Raw genomic sequence first — 21,065 nt, 5'->3', positions numbered from 1 at the left:
AACATAATGGAAATGCAAGAGTTAAAACTGTCTTGTATTAGCCACACTTAGTGGTCACATGTTTGGCCTATAAGAAGCTTGGTCACATGATCTTTCCATAGACAGCTTCACCCAGAAATGTGGTCCATCTCCCCCCAGGGGGCTGGAGCTTTCTAGAAAGGCTTCATCCACACGTCCATAGTGTGGCCCATAATGGAGGACCGCGCTATGGATGTGCATCCGTGGGGGCTGCAATTCACAGACCACTGCGTTGAAGATAGTGATCCATACTAGGACCTGTCCTTTTCTTGCAGCACAGATCACGGTCCTGTAAACATGTACGGACATATTGGTCTACAGTTGTGGACAGAACTACAGACGTGCCAATGAGGCCTTAGTCCTGGCTTTAGCAGGGGAATGAGAAGATCTATCTCTGTCTTCCCATTTTCTAGGCCCTCCACCAAGTCTTAGGTCAAGTGAGTTTTCAGTTCCCTGTAATCTGCTAAAAGCAAGAAAATGAAGACTTGAAGGCCACAAAGTTACCAAACGTGGTCCGGTGGTTACCTTCACCTGAGACAGGGCTGGGTTCTCTACAAGGTGATCACAACACTGGCCCAGATTTACTAAGGTGAAAAAGTGGCGCACAGGACTTTTCTCTACATTTTTTATGTATTTTAAACATTTTTCCACCACTTTCAGACCTTTCCCATTTCATACGAAAAAAAGGGGCGGGGTTTATGCGGCCTGGCCTTCTTGGAACAAAAAATGTACCTGAATCTGGCAGAAAATTCTGGTGGACTTCAAGCCCAGTAACAGTTGGTGTAAACTTTGCACCAAAACACTAGACAGACTTTAACTGCGAAATGTTTGTCAAACAGCCTGATATATCCGGTAGATTTAAAGTGACTATTAAGATTTTTACATGAATAGACCGGCATGGGGATGCCAGTGCAGCAGTCCTGTGTTTGGCCTGGTTTCCGCACGCGGCGCCAGTCTATTCCTGGGGACTGGTCCATCCTGAAGCACTGTAGGTGGGCCCGCCCCCAATGTGACAAAACCACTTCCCCTTTTTGACGCAGCTCCATTAGACTAAAAAAAGCATTCCCGCACCAGCACCGACCTATTCATGTAAAAATCTTAAAGCGATGTACTTGCTGGTACATTCACTTTAAAGATAGTCTAATTAAACAGTATTAGTAAATGCGGCCCATTGTGCGGAGTTCGAAGGCTTCACCCGAGACTGTCTACAGTTCACACTGAGAAGACAATTCTGCATCCAAGCTCCTGTTCCTTACAGTGGACGGGGGAAACTGGCAAAGACAGGAGAGGTCAAAGCTGAACCAGGACTCTCTTGCAACACTTATTAAAAGGTTAATCTGGAGCAAACACACAATACAAGTGTTTCTTCCTCCTCATAAAGTTACTGATAAAATGAACTGTCACCAAAGTCCTATAATCAATTTCAAGTCTTGTAACTTCACTCCCTAAGCTGTATCAGAAGTCATGGCCTGGATTGCTGCACAGAGACTGTCAGTAAGGAGTTTCATGGAATCCTAGTGTCTCCTTCCTGCACCTGGTATCACTGAAGCGATTACACTGACGGAGCATTACCGGGCTCACAGGAGACTATGGGGATAGTTACACTACCCTGTCACGTGACATAATACTACTACTCCCAGCCAGCCCGCAGTGTAACTCTCACCATTCCCTGTAGATACCACAAGTACACATATTTTACCTTTATTAGGGTACATTACATAATGGTTTCCTCTATAATGGTAAATCTAGTGCATAATAAATAAGGAGAAAAGGTCATAGTCGGTGGGTGGTCCTCACTCCGCTCCTCGGACCCTTGTCAGATTTTCCTCTTCATTCGCCATAAATTAACATTGTAACACGATATAAGTTATACTATCAGTCAGTAATGGTGGCCAGGTGTAATGGTGTCCGCCATGTATAAGGTGCTGCCAGTATATGTCCCGTCCTCACTAGGTGATAAGTATGGCCATTATGGATAACACTATAAACACACAGGGGATGCTGGTGGCTCTGCTGGTGTCGCTGCCGGCCAGGTAAGCATTTGTATTCACCGTGCTGGTGAAGGTGACGTTCAGAATATTTCCTTCCACGTCTGAAGCAATGGTCTTGACCCAGTTTGCATAAGATGTCAGTTTGGTGTAGACCCCAGGACGGTTCGCCTTGCCACATCCATCGCCCCAACTCACCAACCCGGTCAAGAACCATTGTCCTTTCTCAGAGCACACCAAGGGGCCCCCCGAGTCACCCTAGAAAGAGGAAAAACACAAATACAAAGATTACAAGAGAGTATGATAGTGCCCGCTAGTGCCCCTGATGTTATTGTCACTGCACAGAACGGGGTAACAGAACCCCAACAGGTGTAGCTGCATACAACTTCTTCAGTCACCAGTAATCAAATGCCCTACGCTCTGTATGGATAGACCCAAGCATGCTTCCGTTGCGCTCATCGCTAGTAAGCATACGAGCTATTGTGGAAAGGATGCTAAAGGGGGGAAGAACTCCACTAGACCTCACCCACTGACTATATCCAACTCCAGCATCCACTTATTACTGAACTTCTTCAACATAAACCTTATTGCCTGAAAGGTTCTTCGATGTCTCATACGCCAGTTATGACGTCCCCCCCAATAATAGGTATCGGGCAGGACCAGAATCCTGCAGGTACCTTGACCCTACACAACCCCCACAGAGCTGCTGACCTGACGAAGGGTGAACTTACAGCAATACCTTATATAAGATATTATATGGGACCCATATAACAACACTTACCTGACAAGAGTCATATCCCCCTGCTTTATATCCAGCACACATCATGTCATTTTCGATAATGGACACAGAGCTACTGGCTGAGGACTGAAGGTGATAGAGTCCATCGCAGGTCGTAGTATCGATCAGGGGCATCTGCACTTTCTGTAGAGTCTGAGGGCTCGCAAGACTTACTGTAAGAAAAGACTGAGACAGCTGAGACAGCTTAAAGGGAACCAGTCACTGCCCGATTAAGGCTGGGTTACAGAGAAATCTGACATAGGAGGTTTTTTTTAGGGACTCAAAGAGACAGGGTGACATATCTGCCATAGCTGGGACCAGTCTTTTATCCAAGTAAAGCCAAGTGAATCTGAGTTAATCCAATACCTACCACCAAATTGAATGTTTCCCCAGCCGGTGACCCAACACATGAGGCCCATTGGGAGGTTTACGTTGGCTGTAGGGAGGCAGACGGGGAGAATGTAAGGTGTGAAGGTCACTTCATTCACCAGCTCGATGAGGCTGATGTCACCCAATGATCCTACATCCACGTAACTGGGATTCTTAATGAATCTCTTCACACCCACAGAGATCTCATGAGAGTTTGGTACCGAGATTTGATAACTACCAAGACGGACGGTGAGAGTGGAGGTCGTCACGCTGCTACAATACAAAACACACATACAATAATAAGTAGAAGAGCAATGAGGTCTCGTAAGACGCAAAAAGGAATGTAGAGAAGAACATAGAGAAGAACTGCTCTAACCTTGTTATACAGTGAGCTGCCGACACAACCCACGTCTTACTAATGAGGGATCCTCCACAATAGTGACGGCCATTCAGCCGTAAGCTCACCTGCCACGGCCACTCACCGTCCTGTGCAGTCTGCCCTCCCACAATCCGATTGGATACCTGAGGCTTTCCACATTCTGTAGAGGGATAAATGCAACACAGTTTGGAATTGAAGACGGGATGGAATAGGATTATGGGTAATCCGCTGAGCACAAACCACAACAGGAGGAAGGTTGAGCAACGAGAGAAAAAAAAAACAAGAGGAACGTAAAAAGGAAGTATAACAAAGCAGGAAAAAGAACAATGGAGGACAAAGGAGAACAATGGAAGAAGAAGCAGAACAAGAAAGAAGGAAGAAAAATGATGAATAGGAAGGAGAATAACAATGGAGGAAGAGGAAGGGTGAACAGAAAGGAGAATGATAAAGATGGTAAAGGAGGAAGGAGACAGATTAAGTATGAAGGAAAACTATTAGAAAAGGCGGAAGAAGGGTGAAGGAGATAGATAAGAAAAACGATGAAGGAGGAAGAAGAATAATGAAGGAACAAGAAGGACAGAGGAGAACGAAAGAAGGAGGATGAAGAGTGAAAACGATAGTGGGAAAAGAAGAACAAGGAAGGACAAAGAATGATAAAGATGGAGAAGAATGAGAAAGAAGGAAGGAGGAGGGAGAGAAATTTTAAAGAGAGAACAGAACAATGAAGAAGAATGAGAAATTACAGTGGAGGATGAGGAATGGTAAAGGTGAACGATAAAAGGAGGAAAAAGACGGATAAAGTAAGAAGGAGAACCACAGAAGATCACAGAAGGAGATAGATGAGTAAAGAAGAACGATGAAGGAGGAAGAAGAGCCATGAAGGAGGAAGAAGAACAATGAAGGAGGAAGAAGAACAATGAAGGAAAAAGGAGATAGATGAATAAAGAAGAAGGAGGAAGAAGAAAAATGAAGGAGGAAGAAGAACAATGAAGGAGGAAGAAGAACAATGAAGAAAAAAGGAGATAGATGAATAAAGAAGAAGGAGGAAGAAGAACAATGAAGGAGGAAGAAGAACAATGAAGGAGGAAGATGAACAATGAAGGAAAAAGGAGATAGATGAATAAAGAAGAAGGAGGAAGAAGAACAATGAAGGAGGAAGAAGAACAATGAAGGAGGAAGGAGAGCCATGAAGGAGGAAGACGAACCATGAAGAAAAAAGGAGATAGATGAATAAAGAAGAAGGAGGAAGAAGAAAAATGAAGGAGGAAGAAGAACAATGAAGGAAGAAGGAGAATGATGATGATGGAGGAAAAAGAAAAATGAAAGGAGACATGTCTATATAATTACTTGTATGGTAAAATTTGGGGGGGTTCGCTTTTAGGTTGTTCCCTGTGTGGTAAATCTGACATATTATCTATATTCTTCAGGTCAGTATATACTCTAGATACCTTTCTTTTATTTTTATTACTTTTAAAACGTATACTTTTTTTAATTAATTTAAATAAATGTTATTAAAATTGTCCTTTCCTGATCATCCTCCGAGCGCACAATAATGGGTTAAAGGGTTTTTCTCTGCCTGGGTAGACGAGTGTAACTAAGAATATAATATAGACAATAATAACCAACTGATACTGAACAGCTACAGCCCCCTATAAGTCTACAGCTCCCCTATAAAACATGTCACCTCTTTGAGCGGAGAGTGGCGGCAGCGGAGGGGTGCGCTCTCCTATAGACAGGCTATGGGACTCTGAGACAGGCGGGATTCTGCCTGATTTACTCAGTGTGAACATACCCTTAATCATGATAAATCAGGCCCTGGAGGCCGGACCTCCTCCCCACCTTGCCGCAATCCCCCTTCCTGCCCATCAGGTGAGCGGGGCTTACACCACAGAAATCTGCACCATTACCACCCGGGGGAGGCGCCATGATAAATGTTCCCAATGTCTCCAGCAGCGGCCGACACGCACTCCCTGAGACCTGGGAACATGGCCGATCTGTCTCCTGCTCCTCTCATCTCAGGATCACTTCTGATATTGTATGTGTGTCTGATGGTGACTAGAGATGAACGTCATGACTCCGAGCATTCAGCACCTGAGGCTGGAGAGGTTGGATGCTGCCCTAGGCCGTTTTCCTGGACTCCCTATGATACTAAAGCAGTAAAGGTGACATGGTCACATGATCTTTCAGGTCCTGTACCCAGGGGGAAGTATAACAGAAGAAGGAGACTCCCTCCTGCAGGGTGATGTGTTACCATGGAGACAACCCTGTCCTGGGGCTGTGACAAAGGAATAGGGGGTAAGAAGAGGAGGTGAGGGGGGGTCAGTGCTGAAAATTAGAGATGACAAAGCCAGAGCGATTGCCTTTCTACCATACTGGCCCAATCGGGTGGGGTTTCCGCTAACATTATCGAGGAACAAGTTCAAGCTTCCAGCTTACAAGGATCTTCTCAGCCAGTAAGGATGGTTCCATCCAGATCCCTCCCGCATGCAGTTGACAGCTTGGCACAAGAATAAAGGTCTATCTGAAGAAATAGTAGACATCTAGAAGACCCATTATAAGAAACGTGTATTCTCAAGTTCTTACAGGAAGGTTTTTAGGAAGGCCTCAAGCCAGGGATGGGGAACCTTCGGCCCTCCAGCTGTTGCAGGCATTATGGGAATTTTAGTTTTGCAACAGCTGGAGGGCCGAAAGTTTACCATCCCCGGCCTCAAGCCAAATTCTCTAAGGCCAGGTTTAAACTACTTAAGACACATCTTGCCCTGGTGTTGGGGAATTTTTGTGGTGAACCCTTCGAGCCTCTTCAAGCCTATTATTTCAACATGTTATCTCTCAAAACTTTGTTCCTGATAGCAATCACCTCAGCCTGGCAGAACAGTGATCTTCAAGTTGGGTGAGCTGGGGGGTCTGCGGAAGGGTGGAGTAGTGCAGGCTAGATCTGGGAGACTTGAGATGGGAAGGCTATACTTGGCTTTTAGACAGGTGACAGGTGTCTCCAGGTAGGTGACTTGATAAAGAAGACATGAGCTGAGATATGGGCAACTACTTAAGGAGTGCTTAGTCCAGAAAGAAATAGATTCTGCTATTGAAGCCCTCAGCAGTTTTGGCTCGACTGCGAGTTTAGATAACGATCAGCAACTTGGAAGCCAGTCAGCACCATCCTCGGCCAGAAACATAGGATGGCAAAGCAGGGGGGTCCTTCGGCTAAACACAACTTCTTCCGCCCCTGATGAAGACTTGAGACTTGAATGGACTTCGCAGAGTGAACTTATGAAAACTCATTGGTAGTGGCACCCCAGGTGGCTAATACTGCATGACCTTAACTGGAACAGTTTGAAACTATGGAACACAGCTACACATGAGCACTGGCCAGTAGCCATCCTCCTGGAAGGTGGCCCCCTCAAGTAACCTGAATCAAGAGATTATACTTCTAGTTCTGCAGGAAGTCATTTCAATCTTCTTCATGTTATGAGAGCTCCATCTACTTACCTTGAGACGTCATCAAGATTGGGGAAATGTGAAGGCCTCTTCATTCAGTACAATGTGGTGACCTCCTGTGATGGTGTGGAGGAGGTACGGCCGGTCACTTGTCAGATGGTAAAGTGTGACGCCAGTTCTATGGTGGATGGCCAAGATATAGCCGGGCCCAATGATGTTATGTCGTGACGCCAGTGCAGGTTTGGCACACAGGTATGATGGCACACCTACTTTTAGTTTAAAGGGCCGGTTATACCTTGTTCCCCTGTGGTCAGTGACCTGCCGGGCTATTGCTGGGTCCCTTGGGTTGTTGTCACGGTCATGGAGTAATGACCCACCCGGACTATTGGCACTGCCACCCACAGGAAGGGGAGATAACCCAAGGAATGTTCGTGTGCTCTGTTGGTGTGGGGCAAGGAATCACAGAGTCTCGTTATCATAAATAAAATCTGAAGAAGATTCTGCAGGCTGGAGGTAAAGCCGAGCAATAGGTCCGGGAATTTGATGAGTTTCACTCCTTGAATGATGGGAGTAGTAGTGGTGGATGTAAAATCAAGACTTTTATTGCAAGAATTAGTAGATACGAATCTGATGAAGAGGCTGTGCCTTAAACACGTAATTCTTCAAATAAAAGTTCTTATTTAACATCCACTACTACTACTCCCATCATTCAAGGAGTGAAACTAATCAGATGCCCTCAGCGCCACCAAAGTCCTGGACCTCTTGCACGGCTGTACCTCCAGCCTACAGAATCTTATTCCGATTCTCCATTGGGATCCCCCGGCCCGGCAGACTGGCTGCAAAAGGCAATATATTGATTATGTGATTGGTGGTGTCGGGCTCGTAGCACAACCACCCCAGGTGAGCAGCTCTGAAAGCCATTATTTTAATTCATATTCCTGATTTGCAGTAATACGCTATGTGCACCCCCGGTGTTTTTTGAATCTTTCAAGTTGTCATAAATAAGATCTGCTTTACTTGGAGAATACTGGTGTACAGCAGGTCATACAGCTTTGCCTTGAAAGGATACTTCATACTTAATAAGACACTTGATAAGTTAGGATCCAGATCTGTAGTGAGTGGATAGAGATGCTGAGAGTAAAGGATCAGAAGAGTAGAGAGGAGGCTGTTGTGAGAGTCCCAACCCAAGTAGTACTGTGCTCTGCCGGGATGTTGGAGGAAGAGGTAGAAAAATACTTGAGAAGAAATAGACAATACTTGTGCCTGTGTTTTGACCTTTGGGTCTTCGTACCACCTATTGTCCTACCAGTTTTGGAGGACCCATCCTAGTGGGTGACACAAGCCCCAGACCTTGTTACCTGACACCCGTGCTGCGACATACAGTTCATAGGCTTCTAGCAACTTTGCTCTATCCGGATAAGTTCCTAGCCTTGCTTTGTGGATACTGTCCTACACTGTTACACTCCTTGTCCATGGCGTGGGTTGCGATGGTCTCTGACTTGTCCTCTCTAAGAAAGAGTTTAACACTGGATAGTGCTGAGTGGAGTTACTGAAGAAGAGAAGGTTAGCCTCATGTGCCTAGGCTGCACACTGAGACTGGGGACCTGGCAGAGGGCCAGTGCCCAACTAGACTACTATAGAGAGCATTCTGGCTGGTTTCCTTCCTCTACAGAGTCCAGTGACAAAAGACACTACACTTGCTCTACCCACGTGACTTCCTATCTACAGCTAATTATAAGGTTTGCTGTGAATGGGTGAAGAGTACTTACAGAAGAAGCAAAGAAAGAGATGATAGGACAGAAGAAGGAAACATGCTCATTGGTCTACAGATCCATGTGACATACAAACAAATGATAACCCTTTCAGAGCAGTCTTATAGTAGTTATATTCTTGTATATAGGGGTCAGCATTATAGTAGCTATATCCCTGTATATAGGGGGGAGTATTATAGTAGTTATATTCCTGTATATAGGAGCAGTATTATAGTAGTTATATTCCTGTATATAGGAGCAGTATTATAGTAGTTATATTCCTGTATATAGGGGGGAGAATTATAGTAGTTATATTCCTGTATATATGAGCAGTATTATAGTAGTTATATCCCTGTATATAGGGGCAGTATTATAGTAGTTATATTCCTGTATATAGGGGGGAGAATTATAGTAGTTATATTCCTGTATATAGGAGCAGTATTATAGTAGTTATATTCCTGTATATAGGGGTCAGTATTATAGTAGTTATATCCCTGTATATAGGAGCAGTATTATAGTAGTTATATTCCTGTATATAGGAGCAGTATTATAGTAGTTATGTTCCTGTATATAGGAGCAGTATTATAGTAGTTATATCCCTGTATATAGGAGCAGTATTATAGTAGTTATATTCCTGTATATAGGAGCAGTATTATAGTAGTTATATTCCTGTATATAGGTGCAGTATTATAGTAGTTATATTACTGTATATAGGAGCAGTATTATAGTAGTTATATTCCTGTATATAGGGAGCAGTATTAAAGTAGTTATATTTCTGTATATAGGAGCAGTATTATAGTAGTTAGATTCCTGTATATAGGAGCAGTATTATAGTAGTTATATTCTAGTATAGGGGCAGTATTATAGTAGTTATATTCCTGTATATAGGAGCAGTATTATAGTAGTTATATTCCTGTATATAGGAGCAGTATTATAGTAGTTATATTCCTGTATATAGGAGCAGTATTATAGTAGTTATATCCCTGTATACAGGAGCAGTATTATAGTAGTTATATTCCTGTATATAGGTGCAGTATTATAGTAGTTATATTACTGTATATAGGAGCAGTATTATAGTAATTATATTCCTGTATATAGGGAGCAGTATTAAAGTAGTTATATTTCTGTATATAGGAGCAGTATTATAGTAGTTATATTCTTGTATATAGGAACAGTATTATAGTAGTTATATTCCTGTATATAGGGGCAGTATTAAAGTAGTTATATTCCTGTATATAGGAGCAGTATTATAGTAGTTATATTCTTTTATATAAGAGCTGTATTATAGTAGTTATATTCCTGTATATAGGAGCAGTATTAAACTAGTTATATTTCTGTATATAGGAGCAGTATTATAGTAGTTATATTCTAGTATATAGGGGCAGTATTATAGTAGTTATATTCCTGTATATAGGAGCAGTATTATAGTAGTTATATTCCTGTATATAGGAGCAGTATTATAGTAGTTATATTCTAGTATAGGGGCAGTATTATAGTAGTTATATTCCTGTATATAGGAGCAGTATTATAGTAGTATATTCCTGTATATAGAGGGCAGTATTATAGTAGTTATATTCCTGTATATAGGAACAGTATTATAGTAGTTATATTCCTGTATATAGGGGGCAGTATTATAGTAGTTATATTCCTGTATATAGGGGGTAGTATTATAGTAGTTATATCCCTGTGTATAGGGGGCAGTATTATAGTAGTTATATTCCTGTATATAGGGAGCAGTATTATAGTATTTATATTCCTGTATATAGGAGCAGTATTATAGTAGTTATATTCTTGTATATAGGAGCAGTATTATAGTAGTTATATTCCTGTATATAGGAGCAGTATTATAGGAGTTATATCCCTGTATATAGGAGCAGTATTATAGTAGTTATATTCTAGTATATAGGGGCAGTATTATAGTAGTTATATTCCTGTATATAGGAGCAGTATTATAGTAGTATATTCCTGTATATAGGGGGCAGTATTATGGTAGTTATATTCCTGTATATAGGAACAGTATTATAGTAGTTATATTCTTGTATTTAGGAGGCAATATTACTAAGGTCATAGTTTTAGTTATAGTACAGTATAATAATCATGTTATGCATATGGAATATAATTAGGTTTGTGTTCTGAGTATAATGCTTTTACACCCTTGCATACAATGACATCTGTCCACACTAGTGACTCTGCTGGATCTTTCTGATGATGTCATCTTTCATTCCTTGTGTAACACGAGAGCCTCTCATTGTCTGTGTAGCGCGGTGACTGTAGGTGCGGCACTATAAATGTCAGCAGGCTGTGAGATCTCACTTAGCAGTCCGATGGTTTTGCAGATTTCGCCCTCTCTCAGAGAATCACATGGTTTAGATATGTCTTAATGAGATGCGGTATTATGGTGTAGATGACACTGTGTTATGGGGGAATCTGTAGATGACATTGTGTTATGGGAATCTGTACAGAATGCCTTTCTTTTAAGGTACTCACCTTGGGTCGCCCCCAAAGTCCCTGTAAATAAAAAATAAGGAGTTAATGAAATAATTACCATTTCTCAACCATTACTGATTATCAGGTAAAAGACGGGAAAAGAGAACAAACTAGAAGAAAGACAAATACAGTGGTACCTTGGATTAGGAGCATAATTCGTTCCGAGACTGCGCTTGTAATCCGAATTACTCTTACACCAAAGCAAATTTTCCCATAAGAAATCACTGATCTGCAGACAATTGGTTCCACACCCCAAAAATAATATTTTTTTATTCTGAATAACAAGTAAAACAGATTAAATAAACAATGAGAAGCAGCAGGATATGTGATATATAAGTTACTGTACAGTATAGCAGCATGTGGTGTATAATGTATAGTAACTGTATAACCCTGATAACACAGCAGCTGGATATGTGATATATAAGTTACTGTACAGTATAGCAGCATGTGGTATATAATGTATAGTAACTGTATAACCCTGATAACACAGCAGCTGGATATGTGATATATAAGTTACTGTACAGTATAGCAGCATGTGGTATATAATGTATAGTAACTGTATAACCCTGATAACACAGCAGCAGCTGGATATGTGATATATAAGTTACTGTACAGTATAGCAATCAGCATGTGGTATATAATGTATAGTAACTGTATAACCCTGATAACACAGCAGCTGGATATGTGATATATAAGTTACTGTACAGTATAGCAGCATGTGGTGTATAATGTATAGTAACTGTATAACCCTGATAACACAGCAGCTGGATATGTGATATATAAGTTACTGTACAGTATAGCAATCAGCATGTGGTGTATAATGTATAGTAACTGTATAACCCTGATAACACAGCAGCTGGATATGTGATATATAAGTTACTGTACAGTATAGCAGCATGTGGTGTATAATGTATAGTAACTGTATAACCCTGATAACACAGCAGCTGGATATGTGATATATAAGTTACTGTACAGTATAGCAGCATGTGGTGTATAATGTATAGTAACTGTATAACCCTGATAACACAGCAGCTGGATATGTGATATATAAGTTACTGTACAGTATAGAAGCATGTGGTATATAATGTATAGTAACTGTATAACCCTGATAACACAGCAGCAGCTGGATATGTGATATATAAGTGACTGTACAATATAGCAGCATGGGGTGTATAATGTATAGTAACTGTATAACCCTGATAACACTGCAGCTGGATATGTGATATATAAGTTACTGTACAGTATAGCAGCATGTGGTAGATAATGTATAGTAACTGTATAACCCTGATTACACAGCAGCTGGATATGTGATATATAAGTTACTGTACAGTATAGCAGCATGTGGTATATAATGTATAGTAACTGTATAACCCTGATAACACAGCAGCTGGATATGTGATATATAAGTTACTGTACAGTATAGCAGCATGTGGTATATAATGTATAGTAACTGTATAACCCTGATAACACAGCAGCAGCTGGATATGTGATATATAAGTTACTGTACAGTATAGCAGCATGTGGTGTATAATGTATAGTAACTGTATAACCCTGATAACACAGCAGCAGCTGGATATGTGATATATGTTACTGTACAGTATAGCAGCATGTGGTGTATAATGTATAGTAACTGTATAACCCTGATAACACAGCAGCTGGATATGTGATATATAAGTTGCTGTACAGTATAGCAGCATGTGGTATATAATGTATAGTAACTGTATAACCCTGATAACACAGCAGCTGGATATGTGATATATAAGTTACTGTACAGTATAGCAGCATGTGGTATATAATGTATAGTAACTGTATAACCCTGATAACACAGCAGCAGCTTGTAGATACAGGATGGAACTACAGATCCCCATAATGCAGTAGTGTAGTACAACAAGCTAGAAAGGAGAAGCAGGGCTGCTGCCAGAGGTCTGTGTGGTCACATGACAGCAATGGGGAATGTGGTGTGCTCAGCATGGACCAATCAGGAAGTGAGAATGACAGACCTGTACAGGAGGACAGAGACAGAAACTTTTCTATATAGCAGTGTGACTGGCTGAGTGTAAGTGCAGGCACATTATAGCAGCAGTGTGTATAGCTGAGTGTAAGTGCAGGCACATTATAGCAGCAGAGTGTATAGTTCAGTGTAAGTGCAGACACATTATAGCAGCAGTGTGTATAGTTCAGTGTAAGTGAAGTCACATTATAGCAGCAGTGTGTATAGCTGAGTTTAAGTGCAGGAACATTATAGCAGCAGTGTGTATAGCTGAGTGTAAGTGCAGGCACATTATAGCAGCAGTGTGTATAGCTGAGTGTAAGTGCAGGCACATTATAGCAGCAGTGTGTATAGCTGAGTGTAAGTGCATGCACATTATAGCAGCAGTGTGTATAGCTGAGTGTAAGTGCAGGCACATTATAGAAGCAGTGTGTATAGCTGAGTGTGAGTGCAGGCACATTATAGCAGCAGTGCGATTGGCTGAGTGTAAGTGCAGGCACATTATAGAAGCACTGTGTATAGCTGAGTGTGAGTGCAGGCACATTATAGCAGCAGTGCTATTGGCTAAGTGTAAGTGCAGGCACATTATAGCAGGAATGGAGACGATGGGAAACACAAGAGCTGACAGAGACTGCAGGGAGCAGGAAGGAATGAGCAGGGTAGATGTGGGCACAGTATAGCAGCACTCTCTGTCCGGGGAGAGAGGGGTTACAGCTATGAAGAGATTATCTCCACAGTCCTGTCCCCTGATGTAAGCCCCAGCCTGAAGTGGGTCTGCTATGATTTGGAAGGTGAGGGAGTACATTGCTGTAGACCCCCGCTATGCAGACCATGCCTGTCCTCCACTCCCCCTCCCACCCAGGGAGCTCTTACACCAAAGCAATGCTCTTAAAACAAGTTACAATTTTTTTTTTTAATTGTATTTTTATTGGAAAAATAGACTTGTTCATCAACCAAAACACAATGTCAAACTCGTACAACACAGTACAGAAGGAGGATCAGAGCCTACAATCAGGTGTGTACAGAAATGAAAGTGTTGTCCATGCCACTCCTGACATAGAGCAAATAAAAAATAATTTCACAATTTCACAAATGTAACGTTGAAAAGGTAGAAAACAGGGTCCAGCACGATCTCAATGCCCACAACCTCCCTGATCAGATCCTTCACCATCACCCAGTATGGAGCAATTAGGGGGCAAGACCAGTAAATGTGTTGAAGAGAGCCTACGCCCCCTGACATCTCCAGCAGACATTAGGTAGTGTGGGATTCATAGCGTGGAGGAATTTGGGCGTGTGGTACCACAACAACATCAGTTTGTATTGATTTTCTTTATAAGTTGTGCATATGGAGGTCTTAGCGGCCCTGTCCCATATCACACGCCATACCGACTGGGGAAGCTGTCTACCAAATAGTGCCTCCCAGCATGACATATAGGGGTATCTCACGTCCTTGTCAGGGGGGGGCCTCTTCAAAATACGATATATATCAGAAATAAGGCCCTTGGTGGAAACTCCTGCTCTACACAACCTCTCAAAGTCCGTGGGAAGGGAAACCGTAGTAGAAAAGAAGAGGGTAGGCATAAAGTGCTTTATCTGAAGATACTGATACTGCGCTGTGGGAGGTAGGTCGAACTCGGTGGCCAAAAAAGAGTAGGGTAGAAGGGTCAGGTCTCTAGGGTTAACAATATCTGCAAATCGAAACAGCTTGTTGGCGAACAAGTTACAATTTTTAAAAACTGTGATCTCTACTTGCAAAGTGCTCTTAATCCAAGTTACTCTTAAACCTATAAATAAAATGTGGAGGAGTGGGAGCGTGCTCCCCGGGATATGTGATCACATAGTCTAATGATCACTCTACCATGATGCCATCTCCACCATGATGATCACTCCACCATGATGCCGTCTCCACCATGATGATCACTCCACCATGATGATCACTCTACTATGATGCTATCTCCACCATGATGTCCCCTCCACTATGATGCTATCTCCACCATGATGATCACTCTACCATAATGCTATGTCCACCATGATGTACCCTCCATTATGATGTCATCTCCACCATGATGATCACTCTACCATGATGCTATCTCAACCATGATGCCCCCTCCATTATGATGTCATCTCCACCATGATGATCACTCTACCATAATGCTATCTCCACCATGATGATCACTCTACCATAATGCTATGTCCACCATGATGTCCCCTCTACTATGATGCTATCTCCACCATGATGATCACTCTACCATGATGCTATGTCCACCATGATGATCACTCTACCATGATGCTATGTCCACCATGATGATCACTCTACCATGATGCTATGTCCACCATGATGTCCCTTCCACTATGATGCCATCTCCACCATGATGATCACTCTACCATAATGCTATGTCCACCATGATGTCCCTTCCACTATGATGCCATCTCCACCATGATGATCACTCTACCATAATGCTATGTCCACCATGATGTCCCTTCCACTATGATGCCATCTTCTCCATGATGAGTGCAAAAGTGCAAAATCCAGAAAAATTCAATAGAATCAACAGAGAGTACAGACTGTGGCGCAAAAAATTAAACCTCACATGGCCCCATAGACTAAGGGATAAAAGCGCTATAAGGATGGGAATAGAGACATTTAAAGGAACATTTATTTTTTTTTAAAAGGTTTTAATTTTTTAAAAGCCATCAAATAAAAAATACACAAGTTACATATCGTTGTAATCATACTGACTTGAGGAACATTTATAATGTGTCAATTTTACCATAAAACAAACGGGTAAACTCAAAACCCCACCAAATAAAAAAAAAAAGAATTTTATTTTCAATTTCACCGCACATATAATTTTCTTCTGGTTTCACAGCATACGTTATGCAAAAATTCAGCCTGTCATTGCAAAGTACAATAAGTGGCACAAAAAATAAGGACTCATGTGGGTTTCTAGCTTAAAAAAAAGCATGCGCTATGGCCTTATATACATGAGGAGGAAAAACGGAAGCATAAAAACAAAACACTCCTGAAATGAAATAATTTTTTTGTTTTGTTGTTTTTCAATTTCAATGTAAAAATAGTTTTTTTTTTCTATTTCGCTACATATTTGATCGAAAGAATTAGGTGTGTCATTGCAAAGTACAACTGGTGTCGCAAAAAGTAAGATCCCGTATGGGTCTGTGACTGAAAAAAGACAAGCGCTGTGGTGATTTAAACACAAGGAGGAAAAAGCAAAAATGCAAAAACGAAAATTGGCCTGATCCTAAAAGGGGTAAGAAACCCTCCTACTCTGAACGCATTACCTGTATTATTTGTACCTGTTTAAACTTGTTAACTGTATAGAAAAAAATATGTCCATACTTTCAATAAATCACACTCCAACCTCTCCATCATGACCAAAAGTGCTGTCTAAGGACACCAGGGCCAAGACTGTAGACCTGCACAAGGCTGTGATGGGCTACAGGAAAATAGGCAGCAGCTTGGTGAGAAGGCAACAACTCGGGATCCATTAAAGATCTCGCCTCGTGGGGTAAAAAGGATTTTGAAAAAGGTCAGGAATCAGCCCAGAACTAGACAGGAGGACCTGCGATTTATTTTTCTTATAGATTTTGTCTCTAAGAGGCAAAGTTATTAACTATAAACAATCACAGACCTGTCCATTCTTTGTAGGTGGGAAATTAGCAAAATCTGCAGTGTATCATATACATAGATAGATAGATAGATAGATAGATAGATAGATAGATAGATAGATAGATAGATAGATAGGAGATAGATAGATAGATAGATATAGATAGATAGATAGATAGATAGGAGATAGATAGATAGATAGATAGATAGATAGATAGATAGATAGATAGATAGATAGATAGGAGATAGATAGATAGATAGGAGATAGGTAGATAGATAGATAGATAGATAGATAGATAGATAGATAGATAGATAGGAGATAGATAGATAGATAGAAGATAGATAGATAGGAGATAGATAGATAGATAGATAGATAGATAGATAGATAGATAGATAGGAGATAGATAGATAGATAGATAGATAGATAGATAGGAGATAGATAGATAGATAGATAGATAGATAGATAGATAGATAGATAGATATAGATAGATAGATAGATAGATAGATAGATAGATAGATAGATAGATATAGATAGATAGATAGATAGATAGATAGATAGATAGATAGGAGATAGATAGATAGATAGATAGATAGATAGATAGATAGATAGATATAGATAGATAGATAGATAGATAGATAGATATAGATAGATAGATAGATAGATAGATAGATAGATAGGAGATAGATAGATAGATAGGAGATAGGTAGATAGATAGATAGATAGATAGATAGATAGGAGATAGATAGATAGATAGATAGATAGATAGATAGATAGATAGATAGGAGATAGATAGATAGATAGATAGGGGATAGATAGGAGATAGATAGATAGATAGATAGATAGGAGATAGATAGATAGATAGATAGATAGATAGATAGATAGATAGATAGATAGATAGAAGATAGATAGATAGGAGATAGATAGATAGATAGATAGATAGATAGATAGATAGATAGGAGATAGATAGATAGATAGATAGATAGATAGATAGATAGATAGATAGATAGGAGATAGATATAGATAGACAGACAGATATGTATAATGTACGGTGGTTGAGTTGTCACTTACCCAGCAGGAGTAGGGTCCAGGCGGCTGTGGCTGAGGACATGTCTGGCTCCGGTTCTGCGCTCGGTGACCACTGTGACACTTTGTGCTGATTCCGGGGAATGTGGGGTAACCAGTTTCTCACCTGAAAGAACATTTTTAGCACAAATATGAGGCATCACCTCGCCCTGATGTTTCTATAATACGTCCTATAGATTAGTGATTGTTGCCGTCAGCTCCTCATCACCCGGTAACCTGAAGAGCCAGTTCCCTATATACTAGCTGACAATCAGATCAGCCCTGCACAACAAGTGACCTTCATAGTGAGACATCCCAGGCTCGTGTACGGTATTTATGGGGTTGTATGTAGAACAGATCATCATCCTCTCCCTCACCGCTGATGGCCATGGTTATTGGATACATACCTTGTTACGTATGGTACATTTTTGCCCTTTTCCTGATAGATTGAGACAAGAAGGGTTAATAATGTAACAGTACACCCTGTGATTGAGTCTGTGGCCGGACCGTAGTGATCCCCGCCATCTACTAGCATCAATCTAGGAGTCCAGCTGTAATCTGATGGAGATCACACGCCAGGCTGCTCTGATGCCATCAATGGAAGACCAGGGAGGGAGGTGAAGGGGGTACAACTTCCTGGGGCGCCAGTGTAAAAATGTCCCCATCTACGTCTCTTCCTTCTCTGCTCTTTGTGAAATTACATATGGGGGAACTACTTTCAGGGGCACCTAGCTACTGGGTGTAGGCTTACCTAATGGTGTAATTATGTAGAAGGAGCAACTATCTACCTAGTGGAGGGAGTTACCTGTCCCTAAGGAAGGGGCGGCTACCAACCCATTTACCCACTTTACTGTGGATGATACCAAGGGGGGGAAGCCATAGGTTAGAAAATGTAAAAAGGGAGCTGGAAGAATGCAGACCTGCGGTCACACTTTCTGTAATCTCTCTTCCTATTGGGCCACCTCACATCGTCTAATTCGCTGCTCACAAACTAGAGACTTGTTCATACCCGCCTGCTGCCTTTAGAACCTGGCATCAAAGGTCCAGCTGGCCGTCAAAGAAGAATAGTCCAAACTGGTAGGTGAAAGTGAGTTATGGGAGATTGTGTGAAAGCGCGCAGTCTTTGTGAATTGTGCCCAGGCACACCCTAATGGGAAATGCACATAACATAACACGTAACGTTTTATTATATAAAGTGCAAAGTGCAAACATTATTAAGGCTTAGGAGAGTGCATGAGGAAAACAAGCCTTAGCTGTAATATACAAGCAGGGACCGCCATGGGTCCCAGAACCACACCCCGTCTGATCTGTCAATGAACCGCTGTAATATAGAAGATAGTAGGGACCCCCATTGGAATCGAAACCTCCCCCTTTCTGATCTGTCAATCAACCGCTGTAATATAGACGATAGGAGGGACCACCATTGGTACCAGAACTACACCCCTTCTGATCTGTCAATGAACCGCTGTATTATAGAAGATAGGAGGGATTGCCATGAGTACTGGAACCTCACCCTTTCTCATCTGTCAATGAGCCACTGTAATATCGATAATAGCAGGGTCCGCCATGGGTACCAGAACTAAACTCCGTCTGATCTGTCAATGAACTGCTGTAATATAGAAGATAACAGGGACCGCCATGGGTACCAGAACCACACTCCTTCTGATGTGTCAATGAACTGCTGTAATATAGAAAATAGCAGGGACTGTCATGGGTACCAGAACCACAGCCTTTCTGATCTGTCAATGAAACACTTTTAAATAGAAGATAAGAGGGATAGCCAAGGGATCTGGAACCTCACCCTTTCTTATCTGTCAATGAGCCACTGTAATATAGATAATAGCAGGGACCACCATGGGTACCAGAACCTCCCTCCTTCTGATCTGTCAATGAACTGCTGTAATATAGGAGATAGAAGGGACTGTCATGGGTACCAGAACCCCAGCCTTTCTGTTGTGTCAATGAACCCTTGTAATATAGAAGATAGGAGGGATTGCCAAGGGTTGTGGAACCTCACCCTTTCTTATCTGTCAATGAGCCATTGTAATATAGATAATAGCAGGAACCACCATGGGTACCAGTATCTCACCCCTTCTAAACTGTCAATGAGCTGCTGTAATGTAGAAAATAGGTGGGACCACCATAGGTACCAGAACCACACCCCTTCTGACCTGTCAATGCCAGTTGGGAGGAAATTGGCTCCACTTGTCACGGCCCGCTGTATCCCGTGCTCCGGCCCGCCACCCTGGCATGGCTCCCTCTTCCCAATCTTCAACAGATGGCGGAGCCCACGTGCTGGAGCCTGGTGCTGCTTTTAGTTTGGCCAGGCAGGCACCTTACCTCACCACGCTCCTGTCGTTCTCCTCTGTGCTGGCGAGTGCATCCTTGCCTTCTAGGGCGCGCAGACGCCAACTCACAGTGATTTAAAGGGACAGGTCGTTCTGAATTGAAAGTTGCACCAATCACTTCCCTTTTAAATGGAACACCTGTCCTGACCTTCCCTGTTTGATCCTCTGTATGCTTCCCTTAGCGTGTGGTCTCAGCTCCATATTCCTGCCCGTGGGTTCTGCCCGTGCTTCCAGTCATGTTCCTGCTGCTTGTGGTTCCAGCTGTGAGTCCTGCTGCGTTCCTCCTGTCTGCCTACGCATCTCCAGTTGCACCTTGCCTGCCGCCATTAGCAAACCTAGCCAGGGATAGCAACCTTGTGGTCACCTGCCGCAGTAAGTCCATCCCGCCTTGCGGCGAGCCCTGGTGAAGACCAGCAGCCCCTTAGACTCCGCTCCCTGGTTCGGGTTATGCCATCGCTAGCGGTGGTACAGTGGATCTTTGGCTCCAGTTATTACACCACTGATGTTTTAAGTGGGTTCAGAGACACATTTGGGATGGATAAAAAACCTGGCGATCTATGACATGGTGAGAAATAATGGCAGGGGACACAATGAATAAAAACTAGATACTGTCACTAAAAATAACTTTTGACATCATCAGATATGTCGAAAGTTATTGATCAGAGCAGGTCTCAAGGCTGACACCTGCTCTGATCAGAAGATATAGTCGGGGAAAAACTACAGCAGCATGATCCACTCCCTAACTGACAGCTCAGAAAGTAAACATTTCCAATAGACTTCTATGACATACGAAAAGTTATTTTTAGTGACAGGTACACTTTAAATATTACTAAA

General features: G+C 42.0%; 1 protein-coding gene across 3 annotated transcripts; it reads right to left on the bottom strand.

The window, feature by feature from the left end:
• Window positions 1–1,703: 1,703 nt before the first annotated feature.
• Window positions 1,704–19,010, bottom strand: LOC138801639 (serine protease 33-like). 3 transcript variants are annotated; one of them, XM_069984678.1, is made up of 7 exons: window positions 18,893–19,010; window positions 17,890–18,010; window positions 11,206–11,226; window positions 3,530–3,692; window positions 3,155–3,426; window positions 2,788–2,957; window positions 1,704–2,264 (listed from the first exon to the last, which is right to left on the bottom strand). In XM_069984678.1, the coding sequence occupies exons 1-7, from the start codon at window positions 18,917–18,919 to the stop codon at window positions 1,968–1,970; spliced, it is 1,071 nt and encodes a 356-aa protein (XP_069840779.1). In that variant the 5' UTR covers window positions 18,920–19,010; the 3' UTR covers window positions 1,704–1,967. The 3 variants fall into 3 exon arrangements, with proteins under 3 accessions (XP_069840779.1, XP_069840780.1, XP_069840781.1); XM_069984679.1 differs by lacking the exon at window positions 18,893–19,010 and adding an exon at window positions 18,804–18,888; XM_069984680.1 differs by lacking the exon at window positions 18,893–19,010 and adding an exon at window positions 18,291–18,682.
• Window positions 19,011–21,065: the final 2,055 nt, after the last annotated feature.

This window comes from Dendropsophus ebraccatus, chromosome 9, assembly GCF_027789765.1.
Source record: "Dendropsophus ebraccatus isolate aDenEbr1 chromosome 9, aDenEbr1.pat, whole genome shotgun sequence".
Taxonomy (NCBI): Eukaryota; Metazoa; Chordata; class Amphibia; order Anura; family Hylidae; genus Dendropsophus; species Dendropsophus ebraccatus.
Note: the sequence above shows the minus strand (reverse complement) of the source record. Positions and strands in the feature narration are given on the sequence as shown.